Source organism: Myxocyprinus asiaticus, chromosome 32, assembly GCF_019703515.2.
Source record: "Myxocyprinus asiaticus isolate MX2 ecotype Aquarium Trade chromosome 32, UBuf_Myxa_2, whole genome shotgun sequence".
Taxonomy (NCBI): domain Eukaryota; kingdom Metazoa; phylum Chordata; class Actinopteri; order Cypriniformes; family Catostomidae; genus Myxocyprinus; species Myxocyprinus asiaticus.
The window spans coordinates 17,006,374-17,019,990 of NC_059375.1; the positions used below are offsets into that span (position 1 = coordinate 17,006,374).

A 13,617-nucleotide genomic window follows, 5' to 3' on the forward strand; every position below is an offset into this window, starting at 1 on the left:
TTTTCTCATGTCTATATAGTGTCTATGTTTACATGGACACCAGAAAACGGTTTATTGCAAGAAAGCAGGGTTCTCGTTTAAATGCACTGTATAAGTGATGTACTCTTTACTCACGTGTGCATGCGGCTCGGTCAGTAAGCAGCTTTCTCCACAGCAATGTAATTTCCTCGTGCCACTTGTGTAAATAAAAAACATGCCATCCAAAGAAGACTTCGCTATTTCATTATCCATTGCTTCTCTTTATTTCCATATATTTCAGAGTTGTTGCCATGTTTGTTCCCTTAACTTTCTATCTAATTGCGCTGCAGTAGTGGGGTTTCCCCCTTTCGTAAAACTCTGGGATTCCCCCAATTTACGAGCAGATATAGGCAAACGTGAGGGACAGTCGATATTTTACATTGGTGTGTATAAATTAGTATAATTTATAGTGTATGTGCTTTTCCTACTGTACTACCAGAAATGCTATTTCTTTCCACTGTGTTGACTTGTTGGGCTCCATCCTATGACCTTAGTTATTCAGTCTGTTCACGCACATGCGCACTTCTCAAAAACCTGTAAGAACGCCACTTTTACATTAACACACAAGCAGTGTTCTTGAGGAGATACCTGGATATGTTAAACCGCTTTCTCTTGATACCTTAAATGCCGTAAGGAAAGCGGCTTTATCTTTTACATGACATTTCAGAACGTCGTTCTTCCACGGCAAAACCGTGGAATAAACCATTTTCTTTTTTCTTTTCTTTTTTTGTGATTTTCTCCCCTTTTTCTCACCAATTTGGATTTCCCAATTCCCAATGCGCTCTAAGTCCTCGTGGTGGCGTAGTGACTCGCCTCGATCCGGGTGGCAGAGGACAAATCTCAGTTACCTCCACATCTGAGACTGTCAATCTGCGCATCTTATCACATGGCTTGTTGAGCGCGTTACCGAAGAGACATAGTGCGTGTGGAGGCTTCACGCTATTCTCTGTGGCATCCATGCACAACTCACCACACGCCCCACCAAGAGAGAACCACATTATTGCGACCACGAGGAGGTTACCCCATATGACTCTACCCTCCCTAGCAACCAGGCCGAGTCACTCAGCACACCCTGGATTTGAACTCGCAACTCCAGGTGTGGTAGTCAGCGTCTTTACTAACTGAGCTACCCAGGCCCCTATAAATCATTTTCTTAAATGAATGTAAAGGTGATCATTGTGTCTGTTTTGGTTTCATAAGATGCTTGAGAGGGGAACACTGAATTATAGTGATCTTGTAGGCTGATCACTTTTTATGTCATTACAGAGAGCTGGTGAAATTGTTCACCGCAGAAAAGATCTTTGCAAAAGAGCTGGAGCGCTTCATGCAGGGCCTTGTTACCTGCATAAATGTAAGTAAGATATTTAAATCAGAGCCTCATTGTCAAAACATTTGAAAGTCATTACAGTTATTTGTGCTTAAAGAGGAGCCTGTAATTGCTGTGCCTGCAGGCCATCAGGTACAGTAACAATCGCTTCAAACAATAACACATTCATCTGTATGACAGCCATATTCCTCCAAGGTGACTTTGTCCTGTTTTCAAACCCAAACCAGTGCCCGTGGGCCAAAGTTGGCCCATGATAACCTTTGATTTGGCCCGCCTTGCCATACGTGACAATAGCAAATTTGCTATTGATGCAGCTCTTCACTGCATTAGTTAAGAAGATTGTAGAGTAATGTTTTTTTTTATATTATGAAATCGTAAAGGAGGGGAACCAGGGTATATTTTAATATAATACACTTTGATATAATGCAACATTTACTTTCAGGCCACGGCCCTTAATTAAGTTTGATTTTTGACCCTTTGTTGGAAAATGTTTGGGCTCCTCTGCTTTAGAGCTTGGTAAAAAAATATATGGCAAGAATAACACTAAATTCTGCCTTTTAAGTGAATTGCTAGACTCCTGGCACTTTAACCTCCTGAGACCCCCGTATAACTGCTGTGTGGATTTTCCATTTCTCTTTTTGATTTGTAATTAGTAGCACCTAATAAACAAGCAAAAAAAAAAAAAATTCTAGAGCAAATAGTTTTCCTAAAAATTGATGTCCACGTAAGTGGACAGCGAGACTACGTTGTGAAATTTTAAATAATATCAAGCTATACTAAGTCAGATTTTTTTCATCAAATTGTTAATTATGTTTCCGGGAGTGTTGGTTATTCATGTTTTTGAGACGTTACAGACATTACAGCGGATTTTCTGTAAAGCTGAATAAATAATTCTTATTCAAAGTAACGGCCAGCATCATCCAATCACTGCCAACCATGTTAAAATAAAATTTAGCATTATAAATTCTGAATCAATGTACTGATTGCCATTGTCCCATGTCTGCAAACATGTTGAGTGGTCCAAACATCATCTGCAGCCTGAAACTGAACTTTTGGTCAGATTTTAGGATTGAATGCATAGAAAGCTATAGGATGCTCCCTATTTAGTGAATAACATAACCTCCAGTGTGCTGTCTGTCTGCACTGGTCTCAGAACAGTTTGAAATGCACGTTATTTTCATCCTAACTCCATATAAAGCCTCTGAATGCAGCATTTTTAAGCTTTTGGATGAACCCATTGATTCTCATTGTGAAAATGCACAGTAAATATATAGGAATGCATTTACTAATGTTAATGACTAGAACAGTATTGCACAGAGATAACAAAATTAAACATACCAAAATGTATATTTAAAATAAAGCAAAATGACCCACAGATGTGTTAGAGTTGAAAGTTATTCAAAATAACTACTTTTGAGGAAATGCGGTCAGTTTCCACATATGTGGACATATGTTTATCAGGGCGCTGACACGTGAAAAATGAACTGATTTTTTAATGCAGCATATCAAACGAAACTAGAGACTTTGCTCTTTATAACCAAACAGGTTTCAATGAAAAAACCTTGAGATATCTTACCAGAGATACTTTTGTTGGCGCTGCGTCTGTACGAGCACTTCAAGGAATTCGATGTCATGTTGTTGTGTCACATGACTCAGTGTGGCAGAAGTTTAACCCTTTAAATTACAGTCTAGAGTCTTGTGAACAGTATTCAGTCAATTTTTATTCATTTAAATTATGCATTGCGTATAGCGAAGTCAAAATACAACGTCCACGCATGTGGACACAGGGTCGCACGAGGTTAAGATAAAGATGAGGGGTTATTTAGAGAGTTTTCTCACACCTGGTATGACTGGATCCATATCACTGGTTATGGATTTGTAGTTAACACTCACTTTGTGCAGAGGTGCATCAGTGACTCATTCAATCGTGGCTTCTGAGATCAGAGAGAAGAGCTTGCAGTGGCTGGGTGCATCTCAAGTGGATTAGTCACATGGGTATTTCAGTCTGAACTGGGGTGCCAATTGAACACACTTTGGAAGGACTAATTAGAACAGAGAAGGTTCTCTGAAGGTTCTTGACCAAGTGTAATCTACAATATATTAAGCTATTAAAGTCAACATGAACAATTCATCGATGGATTTAATTTCAAAGAGAAACATTTTCAAAGACTTCCTTTTGCTTTCAAACGACTTTCCTTTTTTAACTGACTTCACTTTGGCCGTGTGCGCTATTGGAAAATTTTAACCAACAGCCAAACCACTATTTAGGAATTGTTGTAGCAAACTTGCATCAGAATTATTATCATTAATGAAAACTTAATGAAAACATTTTTCTTAACTGAATTAAAAATAAAACCAACATAACTGGAAAATCTGAAACTAAACTACACTATGCAAGTATACTGTATATTACCTTTGGCAGTCCTAAAATACTAAAATTAGATATACATAAAAAAATAATAATAATAAAGTAGAAAACACTAATAAAACTAAACTGAAACTAACATTCACAGAGTGAAAATTTACAAAAACCAACTCCATTCTGGTATGTAATGCCCACTTTTCACAATCCATTGAATTCCCAGTGGATCCAAATCCCGCCCTAATATATTTTTTCATGTTTAATATCATATTTCACTCTGAAATTCATCACATTACAGAAGTAAAATTGGTTACAAACGATAATTCACTTTGACTCACAAAACAAGGAGAAACTTCCTGTCCATGATACAATGTGACTTGTCTTATTGTGTGTAATACAGGACCAAGCTGCTTTACAGAGGTTTCTGTACAGGGAGAACACTCCAGAACTCCCCCCAAATGAGGAACCATGGGAGGTCCCAGCACCCCAGCCTGTGGAGGTTAAAGCAGAAACCATCGGTGAGCACCTAGCTTAAAACAGGCCACTAGGGACAGATAATAAGTTCCCCTGAGTCAGATACTTTTACTCACAGTGGTTTGAAACCTCATCTATAGCACAGCTGCAGAATTAACAGCTGAGCTGATTCCTTTGATTTCTCTTTTCCCGTTTAATCTGCGCTGTTTGCCCTCATTCCTTCATTTCCCCCCACACGCATACACACACACCGCACACATAGTGCACATATGCTAATTGAGGTTTGTTTGTTGCTCTGCTCACTGACATGAGCGGAACACATACAGTATGTTGTGATTTGAAATTTGGGTGTAATATACCTATTTGGTACTGTCTTTATTATGTAACGTAACATGGTAATTCATTGGTGGTAGTTTGACAATAGTTGTTATATTGCATTTAAAGAGTTTGCTTGTTTTCTTGCAGTGTCATCTGTGGTCCGTTCATCAGCAGCTGTGCAGGAGGAGGAAATGCAGACAGAACAGAATAAAGAGGACAGGCTGGTGTGCTGGCCACCAAAAGCCTCTCTTAATAAAACAGGTGGCAGCAGTTCAGGTACAGACTGTAGCTGGACAATAATGAATATATTCAAAACTCTGACTATGCTGTTGCAGTTCGATGGGTGATTATCATAATACCTGTCAAGAAAATGTCTTAGTCATATTTAACCCCATATCAATACCAAAAAAAAAAAAAAACAATTGTGAAATTATATTTTCCATAAAGAAAAGAAAGCCTACATTTAGGGTCATTGGGACTTTTTGCAATGTAATAATATTGTCAGGACACATACACGTCCAAATGTTTTACTTTTTAATTCCGCATTGCGATAATGAGAATATCATAATGACCATCTTTTTTACTCACTGCGGTAACGAGAATAGCATAAAGACCATCTTTTTTTGCATTGCAGAAATAATATCATAATGACCATCTTTTATCCACATTGCGGGAATTAGAATAGCATAAAGACCATCTTTTTTTTGCATTGCAGAAATAATAATATCATAATGACCATCTTTTATCCACATTGCGGTAATGAGAATATCATAATGACTATCTTTTATCCACATTGCAGAAATGAGAATATCACAATGACCGTCCTTTATCCACATTGCGGTAATGAGAATATCATAATGACTATTTTTTATCCACATTGCGTAATGAGAATATCATGATGACCATCTTTTATCCACATTGTGGTAATGAGAACATCGTAATGACTATCTTTTATCCACATTGCGGTAATGAGAATATCATAATGACTATCTTTTATCCACATTGCAGAAATGAGAATATCACAATGACCATCCTTTATCCACATTGCGGTAATGAGAATATCATAATGACTATTTTTTATCCACATTGCGTAATGAGAATATCATGATGACCATCTTTTATCCACATTGTGATAATGAGAACATCATAATGACTATCTTTTATCCACATTGCGGTAATGAGAACATCATAATGACCCTATTTTATCCACATTGTGGTAATGAGAACATCATAATGACTATCTTTTATCCACATTGCGTAATGAGAATATCATGATGACCATCTTTTATCCACATTGCGGTAATGAGAATATCATAATGACTATCTTTTATCCACATTGCGTAATGAGAATATCATGATGACCATCTTTTATCCACATTGTGGTAATGAGAACATCATAATGGCTATCTTTTATCCACAATGCGGTAATGAGAATATCATAATGACTATCTTTTATCCACATTGCGTAATGAGAATATCATGATGACCATCTTTTATCCACATTGTGGTAATGAGAACATCATAATGACTATCTTTTATCCACATTGCGGTAATGAGAACATCATAATGACCATATTTTATCCACATTGTGGTAATGAGAACATCAGAATGACCATCTTTTTTCCACATTGTGGTAATGAGAATGGGGGGGGGGGGCTTTCATGAAAATAATGTCATAATGTAAAAATCTTAATGGTCCTAAAAACAGGCTTCATTTTTAATGGGACCAGTGCTTTTTCTTGACAGGTTGGGTGAAAATCACCCAGAATGTCTTGCCGAGATTTTGAATGTAACTGAATGTCCCATCTGATGAGCCTTTGTATGTTGTACACATATAGATTGTTATCAGTAATTAGTGTCCTTTGAAGTCTGACCACATTAAAATATCTTTTTATTTCAAAGTTTGTAATGGATGTGTGTTTTGTGTATTCAGGCAGCCAAGCTGTTGAGGAGGTGATGAAGATGTGGCCTCCTCCTGCTGCTCCTGCTTCTCTGGCTCCTGTGAAGGTGTCGTTTCCATCAGGCTCTGGAGCTGAGAGGAGCTCATCAAACTCAAGCATCCATCCACGAACTGGAGAACCCCCTGTCCATGTAGATCTGGGAGCTCAACATGTGCAGGGTCCCAAGCCAAGTGACAATACCCCACACACCACAGGTCAGTAAACATTTGTGATTCAAAAAGTAGTTAATAGCTGAGTTGATGGCAAGTGTCCATGCATTTTGCTCTTTAATGGTTGTAGAAAAATTATATTGTCCACAAAATGTTACCATCTCATGTGTTTATTGTATTAACACTTTTGACTTACAGAAATAAAGGAAGAGGCCACTGAGCAGGACGTCAAGCCTGTTTTGGATGAACAAGGAAAAACTACATTGGACAAAACCAACCAACCACCTACAGCCGTAGATCAACACACACCACAGCCACACTCACTGCAGTATGTGTTTGTTTTTTAAAGGAATAGTTCACCCAGAAATTAAAATTCTTTTTTTTTACTCACCTCATATCATTCCAAACCTGTATTACTTTTTCCATTGAACACAAAATTTGAATTTTTTTAAAGAATATGGTCGCACTTTCCATATAATGAAAGACAATAAGGACCAGGGCTATCGAGCCCCAAAATGACAAAAAGCACCATAAAAGTGGTCCAAACAACTAGTGCAGTATATTCCAAGTTTTCTGAAGCCTTACTATAGCTTTGTTTGAAGAACAGAATAAATGTAAGTTAAGTAAATCATTTAATGGTGACTGGGGTTTGTTTTTATTGTTGCTTCTTGTTTTTATTGTTTTTATTTGCATTTTCTCTTAATTTTGAAATTCTTTCACTTCTTTCTTATCCAGTAGCAATAATCCAACCCAGGTGGCCGAGGTGCTGTCAAGCCAGTTTCAGGGATGTAAAAGTCTACAGCGTCCATCTGTGGTGCTTGACAGTGCAGTGTGGACCAAACCACTGACTCCAGAGGCAGTCCTGGAGGATCTGGTTCTGGACTGTACCCTGCCCCAAACTCTGATGCTCTCCAAAGACTTTGATGATACAGACTGTATTGGACAGTGGGGAGAGCAGCTGGTTTTCTCCTTTCTTTCTCACTGGAAAGCCAGCGGAGGTCCTACAGCTCCGACTGAAATCACCTGGTTCAATGAGACAGGAGAGAGTGGCCATCCATGTGACTTTAAGCTAACCTTTGCAGATCAGAGGCAAAGAGCTGGTAGCACTCAAGAGATCTTTGTGGAGGTCAAGACAACAGTCAAGCGAGAGAGACACTTTATCCACATGTCTGCGAATGAGCTGGATTTTGCACTGAAGGAGAAAGAGAGATATCACATATATAGAGTATACGGCGCTGGGGATGTACAGAATGTTCGCCTCTGTCGTATTAAGAACCTCGCCCAGCATCTGCATTCCAAGTCTTTAGAGCTGTTTTTATTTGCGTAGCCATTTTTTTTTACCTTACCCAGTTTATAATTCATTTTACACTGGAAATCTTGAATTATTCTAGAATAACATTACTGTGCACTGTTAAATGTAGAACTCTGGCCAGTTTATATTCAATTACATGTTCTTAACTCGTAATGTTTGTACTGATACATTTTATGTGCCAGTTTGTTTAGATTTAAATTTAAATCAAAGCTGTTCTCTGTGTTCAATTTTCATGTAATCGAAGACTCTGCAAAACTTGTTGTTTCATAAAACTTGGCTTTAATGGTGTAACTTTACTGTTTGGAACAGGCCCGGCTCCAGCTCTTAGATGTAAGGTTGACCATAGGACCCTCCGTTTGGCCCAACCGGTTGGAGGGGTGAGTGGGGGTGTGGTTGCCAAGGTTGGCCAAGCTCATGATTGGGTGGGCCAGGCTTACCCAGGCCCCCCTGTGGAGCTGGGCCTGGTTTAGAATGCCATTATCAAGTCAGTAAATAAATGAAACTTTATGAAAGGGCACCTTATCTGAAGTCTGTCTGGATTCATTCTGTCCAGTCAAACAATAACAGTATTATGGTGATCATTCAATTAGTGGCACTTATTACTAATCAAAATCTCTGCTGAAATACTTCTAAGTTTCATCTGTGTTCAAATGTTTATCATATGTCTTGCACTAAAGATTAGATCATAGCCTTGATCAGCCTTCAAGTGGATTTTGGTATAATATGTGATGACATTTCACACTTTTTGGAGGAAAACCTTGCTAACAAAAGTCATCTAGCAGTCAATTATCTTTTTTATTTTATTAAAATAATTTCTGAATTAAAATTCTCATTTTAAAATCTTAAAATTACGTTTCTGATCTTCAGTGCTCCCCGGTCACTTTTTTATCATAACCAAACCATTTTTTGAAAAACTAATTTGTTCTTCAAAATGCTTGATATGATGGTAATGACGGCAGTATTGGGGACAGCAAATTACAAATTGTACACAAATAATTAAAATAATAATTATTATTATTATAAAAACAAATTGCACTTTTTTTCTAGGAACTTTATTAAAAATGTTCATAAGTACACTTTCCTCTATTTGTTTTATTATTTTATTTTATACATACATGTATGTATAAACTTATTAAAAGTCTAGGTGTGAAACAACCACAAGATTTTACCTTACAACCCTCTTAAAATTACGTAAACATTTAAAGCTATTACAATCTATCTGTTAAAAGCAAATTACAAATTATAAACAACTAATAAAAAAATTAATAAAAAATATGCAATTTTTAAAATAAATTTCCTAGGAAAAAGTGCAAAGTATAATTTCCTGATTTATATATATATATATATATATATATACAGCTCTGAAAAAATTTAAGAGACCACTGTAAAATTACCAGTTTCTCTGGATTTACTATTTATAGGTATGCGTTTGAGTAAAATGAACATTTTTGTTTTATTCTATAAACTATATACTGACAACATTTCTGCCAAATTCCAAATAAAAATATTGGCATTTAGAGCATTTATTTGCAGAAAATGACAACTGGTCAAAATAACAAAAAAGTTGCAGTGTTGGGGGGTTCACGTGATGCCATGCAAGAAGCAGACGTATGAGCGACGAGCTCTGCGCACTTTGCTAAATTTTTTATTATTTTCATGTTATAATCTGGTGAAATTTGATACACCCAGTTACACATTTGCTCTTTGAGGCAAAACATGGCAAAGAAGTCAAAATCCTTGGGCTCTGGAGACATTAAAAGACACTTACGTGTTCAGGATGAAAGCCCCGACAGGCCTACAGACCGGAGACTCGATTTGGATGGCGTGGCGGGAGAGGTGATCCAGCGTCAGTTGTCCAACATGTCGGTGATGTTGACGAAGGTTCTTGCTGACTTGGAGGATGTCGCTGTAATACATTGATTGATTACGGCGATGGAAATAAAATTCTCTGAGATAGATACAAGAGTGACTGATGTTGAGAGACGAATCGATTTTCTGGAATCTTCGGAGAGGAAATTAACCGTTAATCCGCCCGCAACCAAAATTGATTTGGAACATCTCCTTGAAAAGCTTGAAGATCTTGAGAATAGAAGCCACAGGAATAACATTCGAATTGTTGGAATTCCTGAGCATGAGGAGGGCAGAGATATGGTGAAATTCCTAGACGAGCTTTTCCCGAGTCTGCTCGACACAACAGGCCATAAACTGGAAATCGAGCGAGCTCACAAGAGTCCCAGCTCACAGATTTGCTGAGGGAGACAGGCCCCGATAGATTCTGGCCAGATTTCTGAGATCATCCGATAAAGATCTTGTGTTGCGCCAGGCAAGGAGCAAAGGGAAGCTTTCTTGGAAGAACCATAATATTTTCTTGTTCCCGGACTTTGCGAGTTCGACAAGAGAGAAATGCGATCGGTTCAAGGAATGTAAGAAACTCTTACATCAGCGAAAGATCACTTTTGCTCTGATGTTTCCGGCCAAACTGAGAATAAACACCAAGGACGGTCGCAAAATATTTACATGTCCCAATCAGGCAATGTCTTTTATAGAAACAATGGGTGAGTAAACCATTGGGTGTTTCTCATGTGAGTGGGTCGACTCGCTGTACTTACTCTGGCTTTTGAGGAAGCTGGGCGTCATTTTGGTTTCTTTTTGCGTTGGCTCCGCCGTGCGGCTGGAGTTTGTTTTGTGAATAACACTTTTCCTTAAAGAAACTTTTGCATTGACGAAAGATTACTTTTGTATTGAAGTTCCCGGCCAGTTTGAGAGTGGACACTACGGATGACCGCAAAATATCTACATGCTCACACAAAGGATGTCTTTTATAAAGTTGACGGATTGTGTAAGTCATGGTATATACTTTTATGCGCCCTCCGAGTGAATTGACTCGACCATCCAGGGAACCGGGATGCCGGTTTTGTTTCTTTTTGTATTGGTTCCGGCTAGCGGCTGGAGCTTGTTCTATTGAATAACACTTCTTTGGAACAGCTGTGAATTAATCTGTTCGTTCTTCGTGCTTATTCCTCCTGCTGGCTGGAGTTTGTTTTGTTGAGTATTTTTACGGGATATTGGAATGATTACGTTACGAGGAATCTGAATGGTTTTATATCAGCTGGAATTTGTTTTGTGAAGGAACACACCTTTGAGACAGTTCTGTGAATGAATCTACACGTTCTTTGTGTTCATTCTTCCTATTTGCTGGGCTTTATTTTACAAAGTATTCTCTGTTATGTAATTTTGCCTCACAAATTTTTGAGGCAAAATTGAGCAATCCGATGGCAAAGTTGTCGTGGGGGCTCGTTGGTGTCCATGGACCTTTTGAGTTTAGAGGGATTGTCGCCGGTTGGCACTTTCATGCGCACGTTTTTCTTTTTTCTGTTTGTTTTGTTCAGGGGGAAGTTCAGGGTTTGTTTGTTTCACTAATGGGGAATGTGGTCTGTATAATTTTGTTTTTGACACACAGTTTATTTTTTCTATCATATAAAAATGTCAGATGTTAATTTGAGTGGATTGTCTCTCTCCATAAAAAGAAGGAAGGTTATTTCTTTTCTTAAATGTAAGAAATATTATATTGTGTTTCTTCAAGAAACACATCTTTCCCCGCAGGAAGCTGGAAAATTTGGGAAGATATGGGGTGGACATGTTTTCTTTAGTGCTGGCTCAAGTAAGAGCAGTGGAGTCATTACACTGATAAGTAAACATCTACAATTCAAATGTCTCAAACAGATTAAAGTTAAATTAGGAAGAGTCATTATTGTTTAGCTGAAATTCAGGGGCAAAGGTTGATTTTGGCTAATATTTACTCACCTAATGCTGATGATCAGGGGTTTTTTATAGATCTTGAAGGGATGTTGCAAGCCGCTGGCACCCCTCATGACATAATATTGGGAGGAGACTTTAATATTTTGATGGACTCAGTCCTTGATCATAGTGAAGCAAAAGTGTGTAAGCCCCCTAGAGCAACACTGACGCTTCACAGGATGTGTAAAAATCTTGGTCTTACAGATATTTGGAGACTTTTGAACCCATCTGGTAGGGACTATACATTTTTTCATCAGTCCATAAGATTTATTCTAGAATAATTTTTTTTTATATCTAAGTCCCTCATTTCATCTGTTGTGGATTGCTCAATTGGAAACATCTTAGTCTCAGATCACGCCCTGGTGAGTTTAGAGGTGTTGCCACACACGGAGAAAAAGAAATCATATAGTTGGCACTTTAATGTATCCAATTTCCAACAAATGATAAAGGCTGAAATCAGTGTTTATATTTAGACCAACTGGTTCTCAGTATCTTCTGTGGGCGTGGCTTGGTTGGCATTTAAGGCAGTTCTTAGTGGTTGGATTATACAGTATGCCTCATTTACCAAAAAATCCAAAGCATGAGAACTCGTGGAGTTGGAAGGGAATATTAAAAGTGCCGAGGCAGAGCTGAAGCACCGAATGTCGTCTGATGGCCTCAGAAAATTTACCCGATTGAAATACAGATATAATACTATTTTGTCACGGAAGGTGGAGTTTTGGTTAGTCAGGGCAAGACAGTCATACTTTGAGTCAGGGGATAAAGCAGGGAAGCTTTTGGCTAGATATATAAAACAGAGAGTCTTTTTCACCATTTCCTCAGTGAAATCTGCTGGTGGTGAAATTTTTACCTCGGCCATTGATATTAATAATGCCTTTAAAGATTTCTATCTTGATCTCTATAGTTCCACGTCTTTGTCTACTGATGTGGAACCATTAGAACTCCCTAAACTGACGACAGAGCAAAGGAATTCTCTGGATTCTGAGATAACCTTGGAGAAGCTTGACGAGGTAATTAAGGCCTTACCTACAGGCAAGGCTCCGGGGCCAGATGGTTTTGCCGCTGAATTTTTTAGATCTAATGCTACAGAACTGGCTCCACTTTTGTTAGAAGTTTATACTGAATCATTAAAGAATGGAAAGCTTCCACCAACCAAGACACAAGCCCGGATCAGTCTGATTCTTAAAAAGGACAAAGATCCAAGCGAGTGTAAGAGTTACTGTCCAATTTCCCTGATCCAGCTAGATGTAAAGATTTTGTCAAAAATTCTGGCTCAGTTATGACACCTCTTATACATATAGATCAGGTGGGGTTTATTCGGGGCAGTATCTCTTCTGATAACAATAGGCGTCTCATCAATATCATGTGGTCAGTGGCAAATGATCAGACTGCAGTCGCTGCCATCTCACTTCACGCCGAAAAGGCGTTTAATGTGATAGAATGGGATTATCTTTTTAAGATTTTGGAAATGTATGGGTTCAGAAATACTTTTATTGGATGGATTAAATTACTTTATAGACACCCTGTAGCGGCGGTACAAACAAACGGATTAATTTCAGATTATTTTCCTCTGGACAGGGGCACCCGGCAGGGTTGTCATCTTTCCCCATTATTGTTCTGTCTTGCCCTGGAACCATTAGCAGCCGCGATAAGAAGGGAAGATGATTTTCCAGGGGTGGTGGCAGGAGGTATGGCGCATAAGCTTTTGCTTTACATAGATGATATTTTATTATTCGTCTCTGACCCCACTAGATCTATGACTTGCCTCCACAGAATTATCAATTCCTTTTCTAAATTATCGGGATACAAAGTTAATTGGTCTAAATCCGAAGCTTTGACTCTGACAGCGTACTGCCCATTAACGGCTTTTCAGCCAGTTGCCTTTCAATGGCCCAAAC

General features: G+C 38.3%; 1 protein-coding gene across 3 annotated transcripts in view; it reads left to right on the top strand.

Annotated features, from left to right (window-relative positions):
- The window catches only part of LOC127422831 (uncharacterized), a 60,279-nt gene extending 51,836 nt beyond the window's left edge, over positions 1-8,443 (top strand). For all 3 annotated transcript variants that reach the window (XM_051666622.1, XM_051666623.1, XM_051666624.1), the window contains 6 exons: positions 1,285-1,369; positions 4,108-4,225; positions 4,647-4,775; positions 6,433-6,654; positions 6,808-6,937; positions 7,345-8,443. In XM_051666622.1, coding sequence (XP_051522582.1) covers positions 1,285-1,369; positions 4,108-4,225; positions 4,647-4,775; positions 6,433-6,654; positions 6,808-6,937; positions 7,345-7,936 — 1,276 coding nt within the window. In that variant the 3' untranslated portion in view covers positions 7,937-8,443. The remainder of the gene's footprint in view (positions 1-1,284; positions 1,370-4,107; positions 4,226-4,646; positions 4,776-6,432; positions 6,655-6,807; positions 6,938-7,344) is intronic.
- Positions 8,444-13,617: the final 5,174 nt, after the last annotated feature.